This window comes from Mytilus californianus, unplaced genomic scaffold, assembly GCF_021869535.1.
Source record: "Mytilus californianus isolate M0D057914Y unplaced genomic scaffold, xbMytCali1.0.p SCAF_13, whole genome shotgun sequence".
Classification (NCBI taxonomy): Eukaryota; Metazoa; Mollusca; class Bivalvia; order Mytilida; family Mytilidae; genus Mytilus; species Mytilus californianus.
Window position 1 is genome coordinate 40,146,511 of NW_026262615.1, and position 22,223 is coordinate 40,168,733.

Here is a 22,223-nt window from a genome sequence, read left to right on the forward strand (position 1 = left end):
TAAACATCTTTTTAATATCATGAACATGTTTTTAATAGATTATAACATGCCCTTTTTCATATTCACCCTGTTATCACCCCTCGACTAATATGAACCCTCTGCTAACGACTCCGGTGATCCAGGGCCGAAATGTAAAAGAACATGTTGTAATCTATAAGTAAGTATTACCTACTTTATGTGTTTCTAAAAGATTTTCCTATTGCACTGACACAATAAACTACTCTAAAAAAATGTCTCTCTTAACCACTTCCTTTCTCATAATGATTAATTTACACAAGATCAAGCAAGTTATTGTCTTTTTAAGAGATAACTCGTCACCAAGCAATACACTGATGTTCCATCGAAAATTAAATTATTTAAAAGTGGCTATCTGTTGCACTTAGTAAATACAGCTGTTTCACAAGCCACGCCTCTTTTGGGGAGATATATAATATTCATAGATATGTTAATTTGTTAACTTACTGGTTCCCAGATATGATCTCTGTGTTTCATATCATAGAGACATAACTTGGGAATGTTACCAGTATAGAAAATCATGGTAGCGCCTACAATTTAATTCTTACATTTTTGTCTTAGGAGGTTTAAAAATGGAGGTAGGGCTAGTATATAATTTTAGTATAAGTTTAAACTCTTAGAAATTCAGGGCATATACATGTTGAGAATATGCCGCACCGCCCTATATTTTGACCTTTGAATAAAATAGTAGTGCATATCAACTTTCCGTTCTGAGATATAATTTTTCACGAAACTTCACAGTAAAAGTGGCACAGTTTTAGCCGCAAAGGGAGTTCCTATGGGAAATTGCATTGTCTATATTTACAGAATTGACACCTATATACGAACATATGGTAAATGCTCTACATGTATTCAACTGAATATTGAGAGTATTTCAAAGGATATAGAACCCTGAACGGAGAGAAGTAAATATCTAACTCCATATATTCATTTATCAATAGTTCTGGAATCGTGCTTCCAGCATATGCTGTTAGTGATGGGGAAGGTACCATTTGGTTAAATGACGTAAAATGCTCCGGTTCAGAGAGTGCATTACTGAATTGTACATTCAATGCTGATACATCAGGCTGTCGTCACGATAACGATATTGGCGTCGATTGTTTCCCTTGTGCAACAGAAGATGCAGGTAAGATTTTGTTCAAAACGAACGTTCGAAGCAATCATACAAAAATGTACTTGGGTATTGCATAGGAAAATGAAAAAAAAAAACAAGAGGTAATGTTTTACTTATTATGTCTGTTTGTTTGCTCACACAGTTTTGTCAATATAATGGAATTCTATACGACTGTCATATAATTGAGAGGTTTAGCTGGCTTTTAAAACCAGGTTTAATCCAGCCTTTTCTACATAAGAAAATGCCTGTACTAGAAATATGACAGTTGTTTTCCATTCGTTTGATGTGTTTGATGTGTTTGAGCTTTTGTTTTTACCATTTGAAAAGGCTTTCCGTTTTGGCCTATTGTACAATTTAGAAGTTTCTTGATTTATTTCGGCGATGCCAACATGATGGTACGCAAATATGTAAGTAGTTATTATATGTAAATTCGAAAAGTGAATGAAGTTTAAACGAAAATTGATAAAACTATGTCTAAACCTACTGGTGGAATTGCATTAGTACTGATAAGTTAAATACACATTATCAGTCACGCATTTTTGTTTTAACAACGTGTAATTGATTTTGTCAAAAGATGAATATTCGACGACCTGTTCACGATTTGGACCTTCAAATTACTTGATAATTGAACAAAACAGTATTCAGGAGGGTTTTAATAATCTACCAAAGAGGAATTACATCAAGACTAAAGTCTTATTGTTAGTATCCAAGCCAATAGGTGTTTTTGTATGATCAAGCTCGAAAGGGTTTCTCGCTTATTTCCGATAGTTTGTTGGTTGCGTTTAGAACCGTGTGCTAGTTTTGGTTAACATCTATTATACAAAAATATGTTTTCAAATTTGTATGTATTTTTTTTTAATAACTGTCTGATTGTTTATGATTTAATTCCATCGTTGTGCAAACTATAGTTTTATATAAAGCGCACAACTTCTATTTTTCACTTACTTTTACGAGTTTCATTGACAACGAGGGACTGCATTAAGAATCAATATGCTGTATCAAAACTAATAAATTTGTTAGTTTGTTAGCTGGCTTTTAAAACGAGTTTCACCTTAATCGAACGTTTACAAGGGAGGATCATATGCAGTTAGATATTCTGAAATAACCACCTCAATGAGTCTCATATAGTAACTTTAGTTGAAATTAAACATGCACAATACATTTTATGTAATCCATGTTATATTACGAGTCACGAATTCTTAAAATAAACTTGCTGTCACCTCATTGACTGTGAGATTACTTCCGATCTGTAATGTCACCTTTGAATTCATTTATCAACACATGGCACCAATTGTTTTACGCTTTTTTTCCCTCGAATTCTAATGTTTTTAAGCAATATTTTAAGTTTATATTTATGTTATAAGAAAGTGACAACCTTTGAAAAATGAAGTCAGTACAATGTAATTATGTATATTCTTCTAATAAATGGTCGTATAGGGATAATATATATATTGAACATTTACCTAACTGCTTATGTATACTTATACACGCCTTATTCTGTATAGATAACTTCTGTATAGCATTTATTATCAATAAGCATATATTAGTTATAAGTGTTTCAATTAATCATCATATCAATTATTAAAATATTTCCCTTGCTTTTCGTTTATTATGTTATTTCGCTGTTTGTACGTATATTTTGCTGTACGTAATTCATATCATGCTTATATTTCAGTTTGTTATAAAATAACAGTATTCCAATTGTTTATGTTAATAGAGAAAGAAAGCCATTCTGTATTTTATTATCTTTGTTTTATAATGCAAAGTTAATATTCACAATTAGAAAAAAAGAAAGAGATTTTTTCTCATTATTTTGAATTAATCTCAATAATATTTGAAAAAAAAAAACAGCACGTTTTTCTGTCTTAGTTTTAGGAATTCAAAGAATTTTCCTGTTCAATTACTATTGTCTATTTGACGTATAGAAATCTACATTCAATTGAAATTCCAATTATTCAATATACATAAAAGTGTTTTTCACTTTGCTTGATGCATGTAGCACGGAAAAACGTATCAATCAATTTAAATATTTCTTTTACAAAACACAACATGAATGGTACTACGTTTGTATTGCTGGAAATTGCTTCATGCTCAAGGTTAACAGTACAGAGTAACAGTTCTTTCTAACCTTAACTTCAAGGGATCCCAAACAACATCTTGACCGAATTCCTAGCTAGATGTTAACAACTCTCTACGTTATCTGTGAACAAAATCATTTGGTTATATATATGTGTACACAGAGTATACAAGGTAAGGAAAGCTAAAACATGTATGACAATGATACCAATTGTAGTTATCCTAATGCTTTAAGATAACCATTTAACTTTCTGTTTTATCGTCACTATTATTTAAACGATTTGCTAAAATCAATAAACTTAGACGTATTGAAACATTAAATTATTTTCAAGTCAACGTCTGCTGATGATCTCAATTCAAAATATTTGAAATCGCACAGAAAACTGGAAGTGTCAAATGTTCCGTTCAACAGGAACTGCACATAAACATTTAAAACTGTATATGGAGTTGTCAACAGTTGTCATTGTATATGAAATGCATGGATAAATGTATCAATTAATAACATTAGTAAATTCAATACAAATACACTTAAATTATCAAACAAAGATAAAGCTTAAGATTAACTACATCACTTGTCATTGTATTTCACGTGTTTCTATTAACAGTGTTCTGTACTATTTAGTTTGGTACCAAGGACTAATGATTCAAAGCCACATCTGCAACGGCATAAAACTTTTGAGAGCAAACAATCCTTATTGATCGATATAGACCAGTTAAGGCCACAGAAAGTCGACTTGAAAGTTCTGGGTAAGTTACAAAATCTTTAAATACAATTAAAGTATATATAGTCTAAAAAAATTCTACAAAATATTATATTAAATTCGCATAATTGCTGGGTTGGTAGTATCATCTGTGACTGACAGGTTAATATCAGTGACACTGAGCAAGTTGTATTAGACACATATCAAACAGATGGATTTGTGAAGACATATTTGTATATCGATCTGTTCATGTAAGCTTAACAATCAGTCTATATTCTAACGTCCTACAGTTTGTAAAACACAAGAAATTAAAAAAATGCATAAATAAAAAAAACCTTTTAAGATAGCTCTGCCAAATATATTGCAAAGTTAAATATGTTGAAAGATTAATTAATTCCTGTGAAATTATGCCATATAGATAAAAGGTCAAATTATTTTATGAAGCTACATCAGACCTTTATGAAATATGCATCAGGCGTCACGGGGCATGTTTTACTGCGTGACGCATTTGATGACTACTTGCTTATCAAGTTTCTGTTTACAGAATACTTATTATGGGGGTATCATTACTAAGCCATAGTTCACAGTTCAACTTGTTTTGTACTGCATAAATAACAGTTGTCGAACATGACAAGTTCGATACAAATAATGCATTCACTTTTATGATGTCACCTTTTTGCAATTATGTGTCTAACAATGGATATTCTGGACCAAAGCTCAAAATGTCCGAATGCAGATGATTACAACCAAATTAATTATTTCATAAAGGGAACACAGGCATAGTTGAAAGCCAAAAGAAGATTAACATCTCTCCACCGTAAAGTTGCTGGTAATCACAAGAAAATCTTTTATCCTCAGATTTTTTTCCTTCAAAATTTGTTCATATATAACATGTTTTATGTTTATAAAGTAAATATTGAAGACTTCATTTTCAACTTTTTTAACGTCATATATGTCGTCATCTGCGAAACAGATCAACGGCCAACCAACTCGTGATGTCTCAGTAAACTTTTTCGAAAGAATGAATTAAACTTTCATTTAGAATCTTGATTTACAAGGTATCATTACTGAAATCAAAGCACTCGACTTCTTATAGGATATATTGTCATTTTATGGCGATTTGCGCTCATTTTTGCTTTCTTTGTTTTTGGCGAAAACAATAGTTGATAAATAAGCTGTAAACACCTACTTTATCGATAAGACAGCTGGTTCGTAAGTTAGCTGTCATAACACTTCCCCAGATTAAACGACAGTTGAGCGCTCGCTAACATATATTTCATCAATTCACATTCAAAGCGTGACTCTCCCTACTCATGAGCTTGTTTTTCAGTGTTTGTCGTTTTTGGCTGTCTTTTTATGTCATACTTGTGTTTCGTTATTGTTTTATCCAAAATTAAGGCAACAGTAGTTGAAATATCATAAACCTATTCAGACGAAAAAATCAAGGTAAAATAAAAAAAAAAAAAAAAGAAAACAATGAGGGAATCGCGTGGACTTCAAAAGGGTCGAAACCGGTTGTGTCGATGATCAGAGGCTCCTGCTACGCATGCATCACTCGGCATGCAAATTCACATTTTGTATGAATATTAAGTAATTTGCTAGACACGAAAATAAGTCAACATTACTATATCGGGAATTAGATATTTTAGCATATATATGCGTTTTGGGGAATTATTTTCATTTTATAAGAGATGAACTGTGAATAGCCAACATGATCTACAAATAGGTTAACCTACTTGAAATTTTGTCTCAATTTGTTTACAGGAGTAACCGTTCCGGAGCTAAATTAAATTGTTAGATCAGTTGTATGTGAAGGTTATTAAAACAACAATACACAAAGAGAAAATAAAAACAGCGAATGCGTCGACAAGACCAGATCTTCAAGTAAATTAAGTGAGATCTTCAAGTACATAAAGTGATTGATATCGTCAAATGAATATTTTTGAGACTATTGTCCTAAATATGTGGACAATTTTCATAAAAATATCTTTCTAATTAAATTGGACGAAGCCATAACAAAATCCTCGGACTGTTAATAGATTGCTACCAGTGTTGCTTATAATTTCATTGTTGGAGGTGTTTGCCATGTGAGCGATTTAGTCCACCATGAGACACTCGTTAAAGTTAAGATGTCCATATCTTCCAGCTAAAATTGGTGGTAAAGTTAAACGTGGCATAGTTTGGTTATGATAGAATACACATGCATTATATTATTATTTATATTTTCATACTCTCATAATCTGTATAAATGTTAATACTTACTAATGTTGAATGTAGAACGACGAAGATAAATGTCCATTTGCTATTGAGAACAGTGGTCTTTATTCGGTTATGAATTTAGTTATGTAACTTGTACATGTTATAGTGGTTGTTGCACAGACCGTCTATTTGTTTTAATCTTAATTATTTGTATGATTGTTGGCAGGGGCGTGTGCTAGGGATAGCTATACATAGATGTTTTGACAATATTTATACAATCTTGAATTTGTAAATGCATGAATTTACATGACAAATAATCTGTGGTAGGTTACCCACGCAAGACCCATTAATACAATTACATCGTCAGTTGATCATATTCACATTTTTTAAAGTCTTTCGAAAATAAATTTTGAACATAATGATTTGAAGAGAGATTATTGTCTAGTTTTCGAACGACCAGTTTATAATTTTGTAAAGGAGATAAAACACAGAAACAGTTATAAAATATTTATCTTTGTATGTGCAAAGTCAGGAGATACTTATGAAACTTTGTCACTGGATACAAATCTCTTATCTATATACATAAAAAAAACCTAAGTTATCGTACACAAACTCTACCTTTCCAATAACTTATTTTAGATTTTACGCTACTGAAGTTCAAAATAACCTCTTTTTTAATTTATAATCATTCATAATTGTACTGAATGCATGGTAAAATATGTAATATTTTGACAGGTCCTGTAATGAATATTTGACTAAGTGTAGTAGAAAAAAACCAACAAAAATTTGAAACTATTTTATAAGAAGTGTAATAGAGTTGTATCTTCTTGGTATGTATCTTTTGATCATATCATGCATATATCTCCTTACATTTTTCCGTTCTTATACATTCTTACCTCCCAAATATTTGGTTATTAGAACGTCTGATGAAGGTAAATATAGAAAGGTGCTTCGAACACATGAAATTTATAAAGTGTTTTTGCAAGTTTTGTTAAAGATCTTGTCAAATCCAATAGTTGTTATTGTTTTTAGTTATTTGTTGAGAAAATCACGTCCAAAAATTTCATTTCAATTATCAGTTGCAGGTCTTATGTGTTCTCCATTTATCGGGAAGTGTTTTTGAAAAATAAATACTTATGTAATAAGAGTGTTTAAATACATAACAAGTTCATTAGTGTTCGGATTTGGAGGATAACATCAATGCTAATTTCTTTTAGTAAACCATTGGCTCTAAAGCTTAACAAAACATTTAAATGGGTTTTGATGCGTTGCGATAAAAGTCGGTTGATAAATTGAAAGATATCAACATGATTTGTCGAAAAAATACATGCAAATATTCGCGCTCTTCATTTTGCTCAATGGAAGATAATTCTTACTAAGCTAGCACACATACTAATATGTATTCAGATTTGCCTATATAATGAACTTTATCACTAGGGAATGAACTATGTAGCGTGTATAGGATCACATGCTAATGTCGTCGTGAAAGCTTTCAATCACGTGTTACAGTTTTCATTGCCGTGACACTCAATAATAAAATGAGATTGAACATACAAGAATAGATGTTAATGTAATCAAAGCAGTTAGTATTTAGTAAACACAAGTTAGATTAACTTAACCGGACTCTTATTGACTTTGTCGCTTTTTTCAGATATTTCTTTGATTTATTTTTAAAACATATATAAAACAGAATATGTGGTAAGGTTGCCAATACCGCATAGTCAGCTTTAAAAGGCCCCCAAATGACAAATGTAAAACAATTCAAACGAGGAAACTTACGGCCTAATTAATGTACAAAATAATGAACGAAAAACAAATATGTAACACAGCAACAAACGACAACCATTGAATTACAGGCTCCTGACTTGGGACAGGCACATACAGAATGTGACGTGGTTAAACTAGTTTGTTGGCGCCAATCCCCCCCTAACCTGGGACAATGGTGCAACGGCACAACACAACAACAAACTTTACAAAACAATAAACGATAAACAAATTTGAGAAGCAGCAACAAACAACAACCACTGAATTACAGGCTCCTGACTTGGGTCAGGCACATGTAAAATATGGAGGGGTTAAACTTGTGTGTAGGCGCCAACCCTCTCCCTAAAACGGGACAGAGGTGTAACAGTCCAACATAAGAACAAACTATCAAAATCAGTTGAAAAAGGCTTAACTCATCAGATGGATACAAATAGAAATACATCTAACAAAAACACAGAGTGGACGTGGACGGGTACTTGTACATTCAAAAAACAAAAAGACACTAAGTACATATCTGAGAGTACTCGCAGTTACTGACAGCTAGTTCAAAGCCAATAACAACTAATAAAAAAAATCATGCATCTAAGACTAAATTATCAATCAGTACAGATTCAACATCCAAGGGATTTAATGTAAAGACGTCATAAACAGTCAGAGAAAAAAACATGACCTTGCGCAATTCCAAGATACTGGTATCGACAGAATGAAGAGCCATGAATGTGCATATGTATACATGTATAACAATAATATTTAGTTTGATTTTAATTTACTGATAACAAAATCAATATTTATACCAATAAAAGCAATATTCAAAAATCAGTGTTGAACTGGTAACCTTTTAGAATAAGTTTATTTAAAGGATCGATAAGTTTACCCGGATCGTTTCTAAATTTCCGGGCTCGTTAAACAACATCTCTCAATAATTTGACATATATGTTTTATAGTTACATATTGATAACCAAAGATGACTCAAAGTACCATTTGAATTAAGATGTAAATACTTTTCAGTAGGTTACAAATGTAATACTCAAATTATAATAACAATGTCTTTTTTATATGCATGTATTACGAAGGAAAGAAAAATGCTATACATTTTGTAACATAACAATATCTTATATACATATATTCCAATGCAAAATATAAATTGTATTATCTGTTGTTATATATAGACTTACTTCATTATAATTCGTTGGATACCAATTTCAGTGATTTCGTGGATGGAGGTAAACCACGAATTTAAATCTTTCACAAAATCCACACATTTTCTACAGGCTTGAATACAGTCTTGCACAAAATCAAAAATCCACGAAAATACAATGTTCCTCAATCCATGAAAATTAGTACCCACGAAAATATATGAATTCATAGTACAGGTAATTCAAGTTGAAAACCATGTTGTACAACAGAAGTTTTTTTTTTTATTATGACTTGTTAATGATACACATGCATTGAATATTTATTTGTGAGTTTGATTAAAATAATAAGATGCATACCTATCACATGATGCCAAAAATAATGAAATTGATAAAAAAAATTAAAAATGCAAAAAGCACAATAGCATAGATTTAATCGATTTCTTTCAAAACGATGTCGAAGATTCCAAGAGACAATTAAAAACCACAAATGTGAAACTCGTATTCTCTCAGAGTCTAACACTGTTAATACTATTTAAGTAGATGCAACAGTAATTCAGATTTCCCCTCAAATAAAACAAATATTATTTGCTATTTCAAACAATGTTTGTCGTGTCACTTATGTAATACAGTATATTGCCGGCCGTGTTTTATCCAGGAATTGTTAGTTAGATTAACTAATTTATGTTCCGCATTAAAAGAGGGATTACAGAAATACTGTGACACTGTTTACTCGCGTAGTGGCATTATGTGGTTTCTTTAGAACTCAAAGGCACTTCATTCTATCAAAGCGTAGGATTTTCTAACCCTTTACACAACAATACCATATGAAAAATTACAAATCCGTTTTAAACAAATAATCCACTATGCATTCAGACATACTTCTGCATATTTTGTCCCGATAATTAAGCATGCTACACCGGAGAAGGCGTGATCAGTATGCTGGGGTTTCTCATTGTCAACATATTTTTTGAATTTAGAGGAAGAATTTTCCAGCAGGCTGTCGGCATTCCTGTGGAAACCAACTGGGTGCATCTCCTGGCCTACCTTTTCTTATTTTCATATGAGTAATAGTTCCTTCAAATACTTGTAAAAATCAAAAAGACCAAAGAAACTATATAATTTAATTTCACATACAGGTATATTGACAATGTTCTATCCACTAATAACCCAAACTTTTCTGATTGGGTCCCACTAATATATCCTCCTGCATTAGAGATTGAAGAAACCACAGATACAGCTTCCTCCGCCTCACATGAAAACATGTACCGCGAATTTGACCACAGCGGTCAATTCAGTTCCAGCATCTATGACAAACGAGACGACTTCAATTTTAAAATTATATGTTCCTCCCCTTAGCAACAATTTACCAACTTCATCCGCGTATTGAGTATACATTTCCCAATTCAAACAATATTCAAGAGCTTGTAGCTGCTACTCAGATTTTGTAAAACGTCATTGTTGTCTGAGCAAAACATTAAAGAACAAGGGTGTTGTGAAGGAAGGTCCAGTCCTTTTTTTTTCAAAAAGTTCATTGGAAAAAGCTCAGACCTTATAGACAAATATTCAGTGTCGACTTCACAAATAATACAAGATGGTCTTGAGTTAAACATTCTAGTTGCTGAAGGTGTGTATCTTTTCATTTACTTTACAGTTTTCTATTTAGTTGTATTCATGCTATTATGTTTCTTTGAGGTGACTTGGTATTTATGCATACCACTTTCGGGTTTTTTAACGTTGGGCTTTCCTGGTGCAGGTGAGTCCTGAGGTGCGATTTGGACACCTGAGATTTTCACAGTGTTGTTTCGATTTAGTTTACATTCTATTTTTTTTAACTTAATTTGTACTTTATCTAGAAAGTGTATACTCTTTATGGTATGTACTATCAACTATATCATCTTATCATCTTTTTTATCGCCGTCGTTGTCAATCTACAATCAACTACACAATCTTTGTTAGATTTATTTATATGTTTTTTGAATTTTTTAGACAGTCGTTTTGTATATTTAATTTTCTTTCGCTGCAGGATCCAAATTATTGTCAGACTTACCTAACTACGTCTATTTGGGTTGCTCATCTAATGTTGTCAATATAACAGAACTATAAACAACTGGGAATTTATCTAATGATAAATGCAGGTTTAACCGTTTAACCCACCATTTTATTTGGCAAACGCTTGTATGATAGTTGTTTTAATACGTTCCGTTTGTTGATAATGTTTGATTTTTTTAGTTTTTATCGACTTCTTCTATTTTGAATTTACCTTGGAGTTTGGTATTTTGTTACATGTATACTGTTTTATATGTAGACATAAATTCATATGGTCATAACTAGAAATTAACTGTTTATAAACCCTAGAAAGTTTCAAAATACTATGGATTTTCCACCCAAGGATTAGACTACCTAAGCTATATTTGACAAAACCTTTCGACAGTTGGGTCTTTAATGCTCGTCATTTTTATACTTTATTTGTCCCCTTAAGCTTTTTTGTTTTGACTGTCACCAATGAGTCTTTTGTGGATGAAATGCGCGTATGGCGTACAAACTCTTAATCATGTATCTACTATGAGTTTATTTACAAGCACTGGATGGATGCCATTGCTGGTGGAATTCTTCGTACCCAAGGATATCACCAACCCAGTAGTCAGCACTTCTTTGTTGACACGAATTATCATTTCAATGGTCATAATAAGAGATTAACTGTAACAAACCATGAATGTTTCAAATACTAAGGATATTTGAACCCAGGAATAGACTACCTGAGCTATATTTAGCAAAACCTTTTAAAACTTTGGGTTTTCAATGCTTGTCAACTTCGCACTTTATTTAGCATTTTAAACTTTTTGATTCGAACATTACAGATGAGTTATTTGTTGATGAAACGGACGTCTGGCGTACACACTCGTAATCGTGGTATCTATGATGAGTTAATTTACAACCACTGGGTCGATGCAACTGCTGATGGAAATCCCCCCCCCCCCCCCCCCCCCCCCCGAGGGTATCTCGAGCTCAGTAGTCAACACTTCTGTGTTGACATGAGTTATCATTCATATTTGTAGATAAATACAGGACCGTTTAGCCCTTTTTACGAAAAGAATGAAAAAATTCAGAGACTTTCAGATGATACAAGTATAAAGAAAAAATATTGAAAACTAAAAGTCAAATAATATCTATCCAAACCAAATGTTAGTTTTATAATAATGCTTAACCTGAAAAGTGATATGATAAAAATGTGGTGTATAAGTAAATGAGAAAACAACTAATCAAAGTCTCTTGTGAAGTGAAGACGAAAACAATGGGAATGAAAACATGTCAAATATGTTATCGTCTATATTTTGAATACCACAAGGTGAGATCACCAGTGTCTGTTCATTGCATTATCTGTTTTTATTGTTATTGGTGATTTTTTTATTGCCCCCTTGATATCTTCTCCCTCTATTGTCAATATCGTCGAAATATTCTCAGGAAACGATATTTTATGACCGACTATCACTCACTAACTTTGCTTCTTAGATACATGTAACACACGGATTATATGCATTAACATTGACTGAAGATCAAATGAAGATCTATAATTTGTAAGTTTTCTAACGTTCCAATTGTAAGGCATTGTGGTTTCTTGAATGTAAAGCAGTGCCATCTGAAGGTATTCCGAAAACAGGAATAAATGAGTAAAAATTGTCAAAAATATTCAATCATGTAATTATAAATTATAAATATAGTAGATGTATATCGGTGCAATAGTCAATCATGGAGTGAAAAACGATCTGAATCGCATGAATATGATGAACACGTAACGATGGCCAGGTACGTCAATATGGTGACCATTTGCTGGTATATATGCATAACTTGTCAAACGACTCTTAAAGCCGTATCCAGTAGTGTCAAAAACCAACAACATAACAATACAGTTATGATGTCAGATGTCACTTTAATAGATTAACAAAAAAGTTTATGTTTATTTGTGAAAAGACCTTCTTTTTATTGATATATGATTCGAATTGCATCATAAGTTATCCCAAAATACTCCTTCAAAGACTAAATAGTTGTCTTCCTGTTCCGATTGCAAATGACCATAGAACGGCAATAATAGTACTGTTCCTTTGCTTTGCGTTTTGCCAGGTGTGAGTAGGAGTTTGAACCATGACACATTACATATAACTCTGTTCTATATAAAGAAAATGTTTTATGCATGTTATCAGCGATGGTTTCAGCATATCGAATAATTATGCCGATGGGATGCACTTTTTATTTTCAATAATGCATTTGAGAAAACTGAATTGAGAATGAAAGAAGTATCATTTAAAAGAGTACATAAGAGACGCACGTTTACACAAACAAAACAAATTACCCTCCTCTGCCTTTCCAAAAAAAACCCAATTAATTACAACAAATTTACAGATTGAACAATTGAATCGCTGACTAATAGCTAAATTTAGACCAAGTTCAGTAGAATTCAGAGAAGCAGCTTACCAAATGATAGGCTGTAAAAAAAATAAATGTTTTCGCCAGCAATATTTGTTTTCAGCCCAATGTTTGAGGTCAGACATGTATGCACTGAGTTTCTAATTGTTAGAGTCCATAAAACAGAGCTGTGGTTTTCATAAACACTGTAGATTTTAAATATCTAGAGTTATCATTAGACGTCTATGCTAGTTAAATGTTTTGTTAGCTTGCTGAACCATTTTTTACAATGTACCAAATGTCTCCTTATTATATCCATCCAGTTCTGTTTTTGTACTCCTAGGACATACATATATAATATGGGAGAAATGCCCAAAACTCTAAGGTTTTATATATATATATTTATATATCTTACACACTGTAAAAGTGTTATGGTTAAGTCAGGGAAAGCGATTTCGTCTACTTCTGGTAGTTTTATATATAAATTATATAAATAAGAAGATGTGGTATGGTTGTCAATTATACAACTATTGACCAAAAACCAGATGAAGTCACCGTACGGCCTTAAACAATAAGCGAAACTTATAACAGTCTCCGGGACAAGTTTGCACTTCCGCTGAGTGCAAAAGTTGTCACCTTAATTTTTGGAGTTAAGTCAAAATGAAATTGATAACTTGGTTGGTATTGGTTCCCTGATATTTGTCCTAAAAAAATTTGGCTCTAGCACCACTGTTGAAAAAGTTATGCCCCTTTTTTCAACAATTTCCTCAGAGGAAAAGTAGTTTTCCTCAAGGGAAATCAAATTTCCCTGAAGGAAAAAGATTTTTCCTTAAGGGAAATTGTATTTTCCTCAAGGGAAAAAGATTTCCCTTAGGGAATTTGCTGCATTAATATTTCCTTTGAGGAAATTCTATTTCCTGTGAGGAAATTCTATTTCCTGTGAGGAAATTTGCGGCTTCAAATTTTCCTTTGAGGAAATTCTATTTCCTCTGAGGAAATTTGAGGCTTCAAATTTTCCTCTGAGGAAATACTTTTTCCTGGGAGGAAATTTGTAGCTTCAAATTTTCCTTTGAGGAAATACTTTTTCCTGTGAGGAAATTTTGTCAACAGCAATTTCCTGTGAGGAAATTTTTGACAAACACTTTTCCTTGAGGGAAAATTCAAGACCACAAATTTCCTCTAAGGAAAACAATGTTCTCCAAATTTCCTCTATGGAAATTTCTCTGATTCAATTTTCCTCTATGAAAATTTCAAAACAGTAAAAACAGTATGAATATAATTTTTCCTGAGACTGAATAATTGATACAAAAGATAATTAAAACTTTAATAAAATGTTCACTGATGAGTAACATGACATACAAAAACAATAGGCTAGCTGTTTGAGACAATACAATAATAAGCAAAACGCTATGAATATCATACTATTAGTGATGTTATTAATATTGTGCTCATATTTGCGGATTAAATAAAATAACCACTTTTCATGTTAATTTAACTTTTCTGCTGCGTACAATTATTCAATCCCCTACAAAACAGTTCAGTGCATAAATAATTCCATCCACCAGACATCTTCCTTCAATTGGTAGAGAATACATTTTTGCAATTTGTTCTTCAAACATCTCCCTCTATATAGTTGATATGACAGAGCTATGTACATGAATGGATAAAGCAGGTGTTTATTTCGACAAAAAAATACTTTTTTTTCTACATTTCTCCCTAATCCTTCAGTGTAGGTTGTTGCAATTACACAATTGTGTTCTTGTGCATCTATGATTGTACTCCATTTTGTTTACAGCCATTTTGTAGAAATTTCCTATTTTCTTTTTCCAGGTAAGCACACATTTCATTTCACATTAATCCAATTAGCACACAATGTAGAAAAGTATTAACCTTAAGTTTCCTCTTCTGTATTGATCTGTTGATGATCATGAAAACCAAGAAGTCTCTGCACCTATAAATACACAAAATATAAATTGAGAAAAAAACAGCAATATGAAATAAGCTTATTTTATCATGTTTAATATGAACATTTTGAGAAACTTAAATTTGATATTCCTACTAATCATGATTACGAGTTCTGTTATTTCAGTGCTTTGTGTCCACGACTTAATATCAGTCGTTTTAGTGCCTTGCAGTGATAATGAGTTGAGCCACTTTCAACAGTTTTTACAGTTTGTTCATATGTTGTGCTATTTGAACCACTGTCCTAGATTATGGTTAGGTGGAGTGCTCACAGACATGATTGTTTTCTCATTATCGAAGGCCGTCATTGGTCTTTAATTGCTTGCATCCACTTCATTGAACTCTGGTGGATAGATAACTCATTTACCATACCACATCTTCTTATTTTTATAATAGTCATCATTCAAGGGCAATCACTTTTATTATATAGAAGTGGTCTTACCATTTAGGCCTTGTTGTCTTCTGTTTATCTTGTTTTGCCGATCATTTCTACTGTACAGTTGTAATTGTTTATATTTTTCTTTATCTTCTATATTTCTTGCCCTAAACTTAAAAAAGGTAAAAACTATAATTTAATGACAGTCACTATAACTATTATGATACATCAGTATGTGTTTTTCTATATACCATGATATAAAAAAGAATGAAATATTTGTGCTATTTCATTTCACAGACTATTTGCCAGTCAACAGTTTCAAAGACATAACCACGGTCAATAGTTTAACAAACAAACATTCCCGTACTTTTTCATCGTGTTCATACTAATTTTTCAATGGACAACAATGACGTGATTAACTATTTTTCTATGATTTGTGTGCTTGACAACGTTAAACTCTGAAATATTGTTAACAGTATAATCTGTATGTGTCTGTCGTCAAAATTTCAAATTAATATATTACTTACAGAAGCAATTAAAACAAGAGGCTCACAAAATGAATGTGGTCTAAGAACTTAAAAATTTCTAATTTACCTATTCAAACCGTATCATTATTATTTGCTTTTATATATAAATCAGAAATAACCAATTTAAAGTGGAAAATTTTAAAGAAAACAAAAGGAAAAAAAGTAAAAAAAATCCCCCCAAATTTTTTGAACCCCCTTATGATTCATCACCCCCAAACTCAATCCCAGCCTTCCCTATGTGGTACGGTACCTTGCAGTACAACTTCAGAGGGACCCATACACTTGAACACAAAGTTATTGTCTGGAAACAAGAAAAATGCTTGTTTTTGGCCCCTTTTTGGCCCCAAATTCCTAAACATTTAGGGCAATTACCCCCAAACTCAATCCCAGCTTTCCCCCTGTGATATGGAACCTTGTAGTACAATTTCATAAAGATCCATACACTTACACACAAGTTATTGTCCTAAAACTAGCAAAATGCTTGGTTTTTGCCCCTTTTTTGCCCTTAAATCCTAAAATTTTGAGGCAATTACCCCTAAAATCAATGCCAGCCTTCCCTTTGTGGTATGGTACCTTGCAGTACAATTTCAGAGAGATCCATACACTTGAACACAAGTTATTGTCTGGAAACTAGAAAAATGCTTATTTTTGGCCCCTTATTCCTAAACATTTTGGGCAATTACCCCCAAAATCAATTCCAGCTTTCCCTTTGTGATATGGAACCTTGTAGTACAATTTCAGAAAGATCCATACACTTACACACAAGTTATTGTCATGAAACTAGAAAAATGCTTGTTTTTTACCCCTTTTTTTTGGCCCCTAATTCCTAAAATTTTGAGGCAATTACCCCCAAAATCAATCCCAGCATTCCCTTTGTGATATGGAATCTTGTGGTACAATGTCAGAGAGATCCATACACTAACACACAAGTTATGTCCGGAAGTTACAAAAATGCTTATTTTTGGCCCCTAATTCCTTAACTGTTGGTACCATAACCCCAAAAATCAATCCCAACCTTCCTTTTGTGGTATTGAACCTTAAGGTAAAATTTCATCGAGATCCATTAACTTCAACTAAAGTTTGAGTGTGAAAACTAATGTGTCTTTGGACGACAATGACGCCCCCAAGTCATACCAAGTCATACCAATATTTTGACCACAAAATAAAAACTGCAGTTTCCTTAAAATTACCAATCTAGTGGCAGCAACCCAACAATTTATTGTTAGATTCATCTGAAAATTTAATGGCTGATAGAACTTGACATAATGAACAATTTTACCTCACATAAGATTTGCTCTAAATGCTTTAGTGTTTGAGATATAATCCAAAAACTGCATTTTACCCCTATGTTCTATTTTTAGACATGGCAGCCATGTTTATTGATGAAACAGAAAATAAAACACAAGCTTTATTCTAAATACCCTAAGGATCATTCAGCCTCAGTTTGGTTGGAATTGGTTCAGTAGTTTCAGAGGAGAAGATTTTTTAAAGTTAGAAAACATGATAAACAAATTGTGTAAAATTGTAGTTAAAGTGCAATAACTCCATAAGAGGTCCATTGACAATTTTGGTTATAGAAACTTATCTGTAGATCTTACTTTGCTGAACATTTTTGCTGTTTACAGTTTATCTTTATCATTAATAATATTAAAGATAATAACCAAAAACTACAAATATTTCTTGAAATTACCAATTAAGTGACAGCAACCAAACAATCATGACAATGGGTTATTACATTCATCAGAAAATTTCAGGGCTGATTGAACTTTGAATACCTAATGAATAATTAACTCTGTGTCAGATTTGCTCTAAATGCTTTGGGTTTTGAGATAAAAGCCAAAAACTGCATTTACCGCTATGTTCATATTTAGCCATGACAACCATGTAACAAAACACAAACTTTATTGTAAATACCCTAAAGATCATTCAGCTTAAGTTTGGTAGGAATTGGTTCAGTAGAGGAGAAGATGTATGAAATAGTTTACACCCGACGGACGCCAATGGTTGACGAAAAACAACGACAGACGACGACGGACGCCAAGTGATGGCAAAATCGCACTGTTCCTTCGGAACGATGAGCAAAAAGGCAAATTTAAAAAATTGCGCTGGCTCTATCCAAAAGAGATTTTAACAGTGTAGTGTACTACTTTTGGGACAGGACATATTAACATAATAGAAAAATCTATAAGCTATAACTCAAAATATGGACAATTTTATGTTTAAAGGGTCTTTAATTTAGTTTGACAACTTCACAGACATACTAATATTTGACCTTTTCAAACTATACCAAATCACTACTTAGGCCCCAAAAAATATATGTCTGTTTAAGGTTACATACTTTAAAAAAAAGGCTAGGTAGGTTGGTATTTCCATTTTATTTTATTTTTTCATTTAAACATTTTATTTTTTGCGACATGATTTTGAGTCATGCCGTTTCGTCTTGTCGTGGTCTGAGTTGATCCTTGGCCAATTTTACCCGTTATTTTAATGATTGGATTATTTCCCTTGGTTATTGGTTGGGGAAAAAATGGCGGCAAAGTGTTTATTTCATCACATGAGTCACGAATTTCCTTATAACAGCTGTCATATTCACGATTGTGAACATTGGGATGTATCAGGCAATTGATTTATATTATTTGCAACACAAACTTCATTTTTGACACGAGTTCAGTTAATTTTTGCTTTTACGACGGAAATAAAATGACTTAGGGTCGGCGCTCAAAAGGACGGTCGGTCGTGTAACCGTAAACAGACATATATTTTTGTTTAGCCTTAAGGATGTTCGCTACTCCGTTTCAAAATAACAAGCTTTTTAAAAGAATATGAATAAAGGAACTAAAAAAACAGAAAAAATGAAGGGTCCGTGTGCTTGTTTTTAAGATATAAGCCATTAAAAATTTGGCGGGAAGTGATTCTCTCTAGATTTTTCATACACTTAACACTGGCACCTTTATCTTTCAAAAGCTATGGAAAAATAACAAGGATTTTATAAGATTTTCAAATATGGCTTTTTAAACTATGTAATAAAAATATGAAAAGAAAAGTAGGGGTTTGCGGGCAAAATTTTTTAATGGCACTGCATGGATAAAACCAGAGGATTCCGAATATCTGGTAAAAATGTCATTCATCCGCAATAAATTTGGAAGGAGTATGAAAATAATTTGCAAGTTATACACTATATCCACACTAGAGACCTAATAGAGTAGAAATACTAATTTTGATCAAACTTGGCATGAACTAAGATTAGAGAATTATAAGACAGTTTACCTAGTTTCATGGCAATAGCATATATACATTAAAGACTATAAGTTTGAACTTTGGGTGTTAATTTTTTGCCGTTTAAAGTTTAACGTTTAACTATCAAAATTTGGGCCTACATAATTTAAATATTGCAAAAAATTGCTTTTTAAATGTCTTTATAACTATTTATATATAATTGTGTATGTCACAAGTATGTACATAATGTATTTTAATGTAAAGCAGCTCAATACTCATTTGCTGTCTCAGATTTATTTCAATTCTTCAAAAGTCGAATTTATATGCGCCTATGCCTTAAATTAGGGGGGGGGGGGGGGGGGTGTAGCGGCTAATATAAAAATTCTTCATGTATATTTAAAAAATTATTTGTATTTCAAAAGGAAAGAAAGTTACTTATCTGCTTATAGCATACCACATGAGTAGAACAAGGTCCCATTAGGCCATGGAAGACTGAATAACATTTAAGGTCAATATATAGGCAGTAACACATTTTTTCATGTATATGAAAAGGCATACACATATAAGCTAGAGGAAATAAAAAAGTGTTTCTTTTTGGTAATGTGTAGGCTAAGGTGACATCATACAAGAAGTATGAGTGATTCTCAAACTAAAATAAAATAATTTCATCCCCCTACTTCATTGTACTTACTTTTTATGCATAAAAAATATAAATAAATAAATTTTAAAGTAATACATGGTCCACACTAGGAAATCTTTTTGTAAAAAATGAAAATCAACGGATGATAACTGTGTACTTGGACTAACAATTAAGATTTCACATGCTGAAATGTCTCGTCAGTCCAATCTCAATCAGTGAAATAAACTATTGTTTGGTTTTTTTTAAAGTCATATGGAAGTAGTCCAAATAATTATGACGCATTGCAAGGCTTTTTTTTTCTCTCTCTGACGCCGTAGGAAGGAGAAGTGAGTTGACATAACATGTATGCTATCATGCAAAATCAACAGTAATGAGTATACCTTTGATTGTCATCGTCACTGCAAATGGATCATTATTACTAGGGGGAATGGAACCAATAAATTGATCGGATCCGATATGAAGTTCCCAGTAACGGAGAACCTCTAACTTTGAGGTAATATTATTAGTGTCGGTGGTCTCACAAATGAATCAGGGTGAATTGCAGGTACATTAATTAGCAGAGAATAGACAATTATCAACTTGTTATTCATTATCTCGCAGTTATTTACGGTTAATTAGCTGTATATATCCCAAAACAGGTGCTCGGAGCTAGTACTAGTCTATGACTTTTAAGTAACAATTATATTTATATTCACAATCAGTGGCGGATCGAAGGGGGATGGGATCCGGGGGTTTGATTCCCCTTTTTGTGAACGATCATTGCATTTAATCAGAGACATATATGTCTCTGATTTAATGGAGACATATATTTCAGTGGCGGACCCAGAACTATTTGTAAAAGGGGGGGGTGGGGGGGGGGGGGGTGGGGGCGCTGACTGATCTAAGGGGGGCCCGCTCCAGTCATGCTTCAGTGATTCACTATATAATCAACCAAATTTTTACCCACCAAAGGGGGGCCGCCCAGCCCCCCCCCCCCCCCCCCCCCCCTGGATCTGCCTATGTATTAAGACCCCCTTTATCCTGGCTAGAATCGCCCCTGATATTACATGTAAATCAAGTCCCGGGTTAATTACTGTTAGCATAATAGCATAACGGTAATCACAAAGAGTGTGGTAATTTTAAAAAGGACGAGCATTTATAAATATACAATTCTTGAAGAGGGGGAGAGTGCACTTCACGATCGGTACGTCTAAACACCGCTCAGGACCTCCTGAGTGCACTCAGGACATACAAAGTGCACTCAGGACATGAAATAGTTGTTTAAGTGAGTAGTGAAGGTATGCATTCGATAGATAATTTAATTCTCCATCTTATAATTTTTGTTTTGATAAAATCAATTTAATATTTAAGAAATTATTGAAGTTTTCATTGGCACGCGCCAATTTTATGAAATTTGTCAGGCAGAACTGATGATTATATTGAATATCAATTATCATGTTGATTAGGTCGTTTGATTTTTAATAATTAGGAGTGATTAGTAATGCTACTAACCTCATACAAGTAAGCTTGGCAAACAAACAAAACCAAGATGTCTTTTGAAAAATAAAGAACAATGAAGATACATTGTTTTAGAAAAAAAAGTTAAATAAACTTTTCGTTTTGTTTGTAATAATTGAAGCCATTTGAGAAATATGAGAAATCTACATATAGTTGGGAAATTTTAATTCAATTCATTTCATTTGAAAACGTTCAAAAATATAGATATAAATTATTGCAAAATGTGGCGATTATTTCTAAACAATTTCATGTAGTAAGATTTGGTTTTACATTGAGCTCGTTCTTGTCCAGTATTAAGATTCCTTGAGCAGTTTTAATGTAAAAGTAAATTCTGAAGAATGATTTGTTGTAAAACAGTGAAAAGAAAATGTCTAAATTTTATTTCTGAGTAAAACGAATTTTTAACAAATCAGCATTTAGTAAGATTTTATTTCTCATTTAAATCGTTCTTGTCCATGCAGTAATACAAGCCTAGAACGAATTTCAATGTTTAACTAAATTATGAAAAAAATGAATTTGTCTCTGTTTTCTGAAAATTATCATATTTGGGTATTATTTCTAAACACTTTGTAAGTAAGATTGTAGTATGATTCTAAATC

General features: G+C 32.5%; 1 protein-coding gene and 2 long non-coding RNA genes across 23 annotated transcripts in view; 2 read left to right on the plus strand and 1 right to left on the minus strand.

Annotated features, from left to right (window-relative positions):
* LOC127723657 (deleted in malignant brain tumors 1 protein-like) overlaps positions 1 to 1,507 on the plus strand; it is a 63,271-nt gene extending 61,764 nt beyond the window's left edge. For 19 of the 20 annotated variants that reach the window (XM_052230380.1, XM_052230399.1, XM_052230389.1 and 16 more), the window contains one exon: positions 957 to 1,087. Coding sequence is in view for 1 of the 20 variants with exons in the window: in XM_052230381.1 (XP_052086341.1) it covers positions 957 to 1,206 (250 nt within the window). In the remaining 19 variants the exon portion in view is untranslated. Of the gene's footprint in view, positions 1 to 956 lie in introns of all 20 variants that reach the window. The other variant, XM_052230381.1, reaches the window with a different exon arrangement.
* Positions 1,508 to 1,516: 9 nt separating this feature from the next.
* LOC127723658 (uncharacterized) lies at positions 1,517 to 9,359 on the plus strand. 2 transcript variants are annotated; one of them, XR_007992180.1, is made up of 3 exons: positions 1,517 to 3,379; positions 3,811 to 3,952; positions 5,671 to 9,359. It is a non-coding gene; the product is annotated as an uncharacterized LOC127723658 (long non-coding RNA). The 2 variants fall into 2 exon arrangements; XR_007992179.1 differs by having other exon boundaries at positions 3,828 to 3,952.
* Positions 9,360 to 14,716: 5,357 nt separating this feature from the next.
* Positions 14,717 to 20,943, minus strand: LOC127723659 (uncharacterized). Its single transcript, XR_007992181.1, has 3 exons — positions 20,508 to 20,943; positions 15,811 to 15,916; positions 14,717 to 15,357 (listed from the first exon to the last, which is right to left on the minus strand). It is a non-coding gene; the product is annotated as an uncharacterized LOC127723659 (long non-coding RNA).
* Between the last annotated feature and the right edge of the window lie 1,280 nt (positions 20,944 to 22,223).